Source organism: Lotus japonicus, chromosome 1 (genome assembly GCF_012489685.1).
Source record: "Lotus japonicus ecotype B-129 chromosome 1, LjGifu_v1.2".
Taxonomy (NCBI): Eukaryota; Viridiplantae; Streptophyta; class Magnoliopsida; order Fabales; family Fabaceae; genus Lotus; species Lotus japonicus.
In genome coordinates this window covers 81,673,131-81,680,453 of record NC_080041.1, presented here as the reverse complement: position 1 = coordinate 81,680,453, position 7,323 = coordinate 81,673,131, and the positions used below count along the sequence as shown (strand labels likewise).

Here is a 7,323-nt window from a genome sequence, read left to right as displayed (position 1 = left end):
CGCTGAAAGTTCAGGGACGGAAAACATATTTAACCCTAAAACTAATGCTTTTCAAAGTTCAAACATAAAAGTATTTTTTAGGAAGAAAAAGATAAAGATACCAGTTTTAAAATTAGTATTGAATCTCTATACTGGACACTCTGTAAAACTATATTTGCTAATACTACACAATGAACATGCTCTACAAAGCAATTTAGAATTTTCACCAAATTTAGTGTACACGGAACCAAGCTAGGCAATTACCAAACGACAACCTAAACCTTCATAATTTAGTACATGCAAATACAAAAAATGCACAATTTAAGAAAGACATAAAATTGTAAAGAGAAAGCCTTCAGCAATTAGCAAATATTGAATGGTGCAACTCAATTCTCACAGTTGCAACAGTTTTTTCCCTAAAAATAAAGTTTCCCTATCTTGCATCCTCTCCTCTCTCATTCTATTTTCTTCCTTATAATCCCTCCACATTCCTATACCAACCCTTCACCCCCACCATATTTTCATCCCTTTAGAACCTGCAACATTCCACAAGAGACCTCAGAAATCTCTCCCTTCTCCCACCCTCCATGCATGATGCATTTGTGATTGATGAGAACGGTATCTTGATGCAGAGATCCCCTGAAATATAGAATTGGCTACCGATAATCTGAAACCATCATCGATCAGTGTCCAAATTTCAACAAAATGGAGGTGCAGAGGTTGAGGGAGTTGATGAAACTTTGGTCTTCGTTGCAAATTAACCGTGTTTCCCTTGTGGGTGGAAATCACACAGCATCTAGATTTTGCACTCGCTAGAATTTCCCCTGTTTTTGTGTTCTCTTTTCTCTGTTTTTTCTTCCTCTATATACCTACATACACATACAATTTAACCTCTTTCTACATTCATCTTCATTCTGTTTTCAATTTTCAACCTTAACTAGCTACTAACAATGGCAATCAACATCATTGATGCTGCTACCTTGACAAAAAATCGCTTTTGCAACAAGAAGCATTCACTTCCTCTGTATTCAGAATCCCGTTATCTTATCATCAGGCTTCCTAATTCTCGATTCATGAAGCTATGTTCTCGCTTTATGCTTTTAGCATTGGCTCTGGCTTCTTTCCAATTGATGACAAGATCCTCCATGATCAACATTGAAAGCTTCTCTTCCACCCTGCAGCCCATGACAGAGGATGGTGAGTTGAGCAAAACAGAGGAGGTTCTGTCAATTTTGTTCGATGATTTGACCAACGAGGGGCTCATGAAGAAGAAAACAGAACAACAAAACGCGATTTTCCTCAACAACGAAGAAGGTTATTCTTCTGGGTCATCTTCTCAGGTTGTCACTGACCACAACATGCACCACATTCCCCTGAATGACATTGAGAAACAGAGCTCTGTTCTTGACAACTCTGTTGATTTTGTTTTCATCTATGATTTCCTTGCATCTTCACAATTCATTGAGAGAGTTCTGAAAATCGGTGGCGTTTGCACTGTTATCATGAGTTACAACCCCTCCACGGCGTTTTACAAGCCCTCTAACTACAAAATCGCATACATGAGGCGGTTTGACTCTGTAGTGGTGGCGATGAAGAAAACCAGCGCGGCCAAACCAACCTTGGCCGCGCCGAGAAAGCTCTGCGGCTACGCCGCATCAGAAGCGAAGAAAGCTGCATTGCAGAATCTTGAGGATGTGCTTCTGGAGCCGCCAAGAGCGGCTTCAGGGAAGTCAAGAAAGTACTTGAAGCGCACAAGGTTCCTCCCGGATTTGATGGGGGATTCCCTCGAGAGCTACCCTCGCCGTGTTTTCATTGACGTGGGGTTGCCGGAGAAGGAGGGAGGGAGCGGAACCGGGTGGTTCGCGACGAATTACCCAACGAGGAACAAGAACTTCGAGATGTACAAGATTGAGACGGTGGCAGAGGTGCCGTCCGCGAAGGAGGTGGAGCAAATTGGGATGTCGGGTTGGCTGAGGAAGAATGTGAAGGAGGAGGAGTATGTGGTGATGAAAGCTGAGGCTGAAGTGGTGGATGAGATGATGAGGAGTAACTCCATTGATTTGGTGGATGAGCTTTTCTTGGAATGCAAGCCACATGGTCCTAAGAAAGGGAATAGAAGTAGAAGGGCTTATTGGGAGTGTTTGGCTTTGTATGGCCAGTTAAGGGATAAAGGTGTTGCAGTGCACCAATGGTGGGGTTAGAAGGAAAGAACATGTAGTGGTTTGGTTTGGGTTGTGTTAAGTTTCTATTTCATTTCCGGAGAACAAGTACTTATAGCCTACATGTTTGATTCCGCACTTAAATGTTCCGGAATCACTCTTGATTGAAAGTTACAAGAAATTAAGTCGTTGACTTTAAAAGCGAATGTATACTGTATTTTGTGCCGATTGTGAAACCAATGATGCGGATACTTTTTTTGTGTGTGTAGAATAGGGGAAAGAGTTGCAAGGAAGTTGAGCTTTCATAGGGAGAGGGTGGATTGATCATGGCAAAAAGGAAGGAGTTTCTTATCACTTTTTTGTATTTTTAGTGTATTTTCTTTTGTGGGAGGTTATATTGTAATTCTATTTTTATGGATCTGTTTGTTGGTTTCTTTTTATGTATTTTGGGTGTTTATATACGTGAAAGCTAGTTATGGATGGCAATTTGGATCAAAGGGATCATGAAAGGAATGAGTTAAATGACCATCAACATGCTACGATGGAGGGATATTGTACACAACGATGAGGGGGTGACATATATGAAATGAGTCAAATGCTGCTTTCCTTTCTTTTGTCACAAATCAGATCATAGAATATATAATAATATATACTTTAATTGGAAGTAAGGATTGAAGCTTTAATTCTTGTGCATTAGGCTCTGTTGAGTTCTATTTGTGTAGTGAATCCTCCAAGCAATTTTGATCATTGGCTGCTTTAATTTTCTTATGCATTTGTGTGTTTGAATTTTGCACAATTTGTTTATGGTGAGTTGTTCATAACATTTACAGGATTCTTCAAAGTAGAACCCATACGCATAGAACGGAGAAGAGGGAAAATAGGTTCAATGAGTAAGCTTTGATTCATTGATTCAACAGAAAATGAATTAACAGGTTACATGTATTTAAATGTTGGAATGCGATGGAACAAAAGCAAAATGAAATATGTTGGATGAAATAAAATGAGTAACGGAGCAAAAATATATTTTCATTGTTTGAATATTTTATGATAATATAGGAAATATTTAGCACTTTAATGTTTGGTAATCATCAGCAGAGCAGAATAAATTATATTTACATTGCTCTTAATTTAAAAAACTAATATTGAATTATGATATAGGTAGCCGCAATTTTTTATGGTTTTAGTAGATATGGATGTCTTCATTCCATTCTCTTCCATCCAAATTGAGGTACAAAAATTGACCCTAAGTAATAAAATGAGATGGAATTGGTTCCATCACATTTCATCCTCATTTAACAAATTCAGACAATGGAACATAAAACTATTTAATCTCATCTCATTCCATCCTACTATCAATTCAAACATATATAGGAAGAAATTTCTATCAAAGAGTATAATCAGCTATGAAATACTAAAAGAGTTACAGAAAACCCAAACAAATAAAAGAAGGCAACCAGTAGAGAGAAACTCTAGCAAGCATGTATCAGAGCCATCACTTTTCAATCAATAATCTCACCCTGTGTGCCCAATAAAGCAACAGAGCACAAATTTGTTCAAACGCAACCAGCCCATACAAATTCAGTTTCTCAAGGATTCATTCACAAGTGCACTCCCACGCATGGACCAAGCACAAATATTAAGCACCTGATGCTTCTCCAAATGAGCCATGTCCATATGTCTTTCTAATTTTCAAACATGCTGGGTTGTGTTGGTGGATCATCAAGTTTAGTGGATTCACATTGCCGAGTTCTGCATGTTGCAACACAACCAAGTTCTATTTGGGCCAAGCTCCATTTATGAACAATTCATTATCCCAAGGCCTGTCGACAAGGCTTCTCTTGAGTGGATGGTATTGGTAGAGATGTGGAAATTAGGCTGATTGTCTATTGGGCCATTAATCTATTAATCCATTAGAAATCGTGCTAGTAGTTATATTCAGTGTTTTAAAACTCGGCTCGGACCGGACGGTCCGACCGGGACTCGGTGACTAGACCGGTCCGAGCCTCACATCTGACCGGCTGTGCATGTGACTCGGCCAGAACCGATTTGAACCGGCCGGTTTGATGGTTAACTCGGTGACTCGGCCGGTTTTCGGTCAGACCGGTTAGTCACCCTTTTTTTTGTAATTATTATTATATTATTTTTTTTTGTCAAACAACATATTATGATCTTCATTTTTTCCCGTTCAAGGTTTCCTTCTATTCAGTAGAATGGGCCTAGCCCAAATACAAGAGAAACAAGGTCAAGAACTAGAACATCTACTGTGGGCTTTTCTTTTCCTAACAAGTTATTATTTAATACAGTGGGCCTTTCACATTTTTTTTTTAAATTCTGTCCACAATAGTTGGTTTCTAGCTTGATTAGAGTGGGCCTTTCATTTTTTCCCATATTCTATTAACAACATTTTGATTAGAGAAAATAAAAGCCTGAAATATTTCAAAAACTGGTACCAGTGGGGCTCGAGCACGGGACCTGAAGGAAATATGGGAAATACTTTACCACTATACCATATTGACATTGATGATAAAGACTCATCTTTCATTATTAATATTTTAACTTAACATTGGAATGAATATTTTTATAATTTTTTAATATACACCGAGTCAAGCAATCGAACCAGTGACTCACTGGTCCGACCAGTGACCCATTGACTCAGTACCCTCACCGAGTCGATGACCGAGCCGAGTCTTAAAACACTGGTTATATTACTATCATTTTATTGCATTCTAAAATATTTTAGCACTTAAGATGGTGACACATGTATTGTCATTTGTCACCCTTAAGTTTAGTAAGGAATCGCTTAGTATAAATGGTAAGCTTTTCATAGAAAATTTGATAAACCAGAGAACTGGTAGATGCCTCATTTTGTTCATTTTCTTAATTTCTCTTTATTTTCTCTCTTAGGACTTACTTGGACCTTGGTAGAGTGAGTTTCTTTCTACCAGCAACATCCTTTTTTTGGGTAACCCTTTCCATTCAGAAAACTAAAATCTACATACACTTAATGAGCTGTTAGAACAGCACTATTCATAACAGAAATTGCATCTTGGTCATTCATTCTCTTTGATCCTACGGTTCATGTTTTTTCTTGATCAGTTTTTGTTTTGCAATTTTGTTTTCGTTGGACTCTCTCTCTTTTTGTTCTCCAGCTGTTGTTGTCGGCCCATTACTTGTACTTGTGTGTATTTTTTTTTTATCCGTTACAGCTGTTGTCGGCCCCAGCTCCACTATTCACCCATCATCTAGGTTTTGCCTTTTGCTTCTGAACGGTTCAATTAACTACATTCCAGCGGCTTTGTGGCAGAGGGTATGGGTGACGGTTGTACGAACTCGAAGTGGGTGTTGCAGCAAGAGAGAAGGAGGCAGCTTGCGTTTTCATGAGAACTATTCATTCATCATCAACCAAAATTGAAGCGGGTTTTTGGAAGAGGGTATGGTGAGGCTTGTACGAAATCAGAAGGGATGGTTCGTGAAGAGAGATGGAGATGCTTGGGCTCTAGCGGAAGTACTTGATGCAGAAGCAGGTTTGAATTCTTTCATTGATGTGACTTGTATGAGATGGAATTTGGTTTGATTTGTAGAAAGAGCTAGCTTCCTCTCTAACTTCTTCGTTCAATCTCCCTTCTCTATTAAATTGCTCTACTAAATTGACTGATTGATTGTACAAATAGTTAACCTATCCCTATTCGAATGAGTATCTACTGGTAGAGTTATGAGTTCTGTATATTTTTATATTAAATCTTCATCCCAAGCTATCCATAAATACCACCACTGTTTTGTTATTTTTTCTCATCCTTTGTTGTTCCTTTGTTTGGGGGTTGTATTATCCAAACTTATTTGTGCATTTTCATATTCTGTTGTGTTCTAGGGAAAGAGGGATGGAGGTCTGTATGCAGAGGACTGGTGGAAGCTAGATGACCATGTGTGCGAAGGTATGTGAATTGCTTTGTCTTTAGTTTTGAAATCCTAATTCTAGGTTTCAGGTTTATCATTCTCTTTTCATATTTGAAATCTTATTCGGTTATTTTTTCTGGTTACATGAAATCTTCTTCTTTGAATTTGTGAACCACAAACTAACAAAACAACAAGAAGAAAAAGAAGAAAATTCCTCCATAGATAGATTTAACATGAACGCCAAATGTTTTGACCTATTAGTGGCTTCCATTCCTACTTGCGACTAATATTATTAGAGCTTTCTTAAGTAAGTTCATTTTTTTATTATATCTATGTTTCACTTTTTCTTTGATGCCCCTATTTTTGAAGTAGGTCAATTGACAAACCACTAAGACATATAGAGATAGTTTGAAGTCAGTTTTTAGAAGATTATGGATGGAAGAGGGGTAAAAAGAAAAGTAACACTGACAGAAGATGGAAAACAAAAATGAAAAATGAAAAAAAGTGTGGGAGATGGCTTAATCCTTAACTTTCTTCTTAATGTTTATTTCAGTTGCATTTGATGTGTCCTGGTGATTCCTCCAAACCAGATGCTAGCATCTCGTCTTAATCAATGCAGAGGTTGTATTGCTCACTGAAATTTCTGGCAGGGACTATTTCCTAGAGGTATTTTTATTTTAAAAGTTTTTCTTTGTTCTGATTTCTATTTGAAATTTATGAAGTTTACCCATGATGAGCTAGGATCCACTTTCTTTCAGTTTTTGTTTTATTCTAAGTTGGGGAATTGATTTTGGTTTCACAATTTTTTTAAGTGATGTGTGCTTGGGTAGTGCGTGTCTGCTTGATTTATATTGAACCCCTTATTTTTGTAAATATAATATTGATTAACTTTTAAGAATGGTTGGATTAGTATAGGTGAATGCAGGGAGGGAATTGTTATGGACCACATTTACTTTTCTTTTCAAGTTCCATGTTGATTCCTTCATAATTTTGGTGTGTATTTGAATGAAAAAGTTTTGTTCCCTGAATTGAAGAAGGCATGAGACATTTTACCTTCGACACCATAACTTTTAATATTAGCTAACTGGACAATTATGGAATCAAATTATAATGTAGTGACCTGGAATGTAAGATTATCAGCGACATATAGCTTCAAATATCCACATAATCTAAATGATTCACTTCCCACATAAAATCTAAATTATCTTCTTCTTTCGTAGTTTTAATTTCATTTTGATTCTTTGTTTGATTGAACGGATTTTGGTTCTTTCTCGGAGATTCAATGTGACCT

General features: G+C 37.5%; 1 protein-coding gene across 1 annotated transcript; it reads left to right on the top strand.

The window, feature by feature from the left end:
- Positions 1–463: 463 nt before the first annotated feature.
- Positions 464–2,802, top strand: LOC130720303 (uncharacterized). Its single transcript, XM_057570935.1, has one exon. It carries the CDS (start codon positions 930–932, stop codon positions 2,178–2,180), a length of 1,251 nt encoding a protein of 416 aa, XP_057426918.1. The 5' UTR covers positions 464–929; the 3' UTR covers positions 2,181–2,802.
- The last annotated feature ends 4,521 nt before the right edge of the window (positions 2,803–7,323 follow it).

What these genes read in the sequence shown, in the direction of transcription:
- LOC130720303 (XM_057570935.1), top strand. Translation starts at nt 930, where the DNA reads ATGGCAATCAACATCATTGATGCTGCTACCTTGACAAAAAATCGCTTT.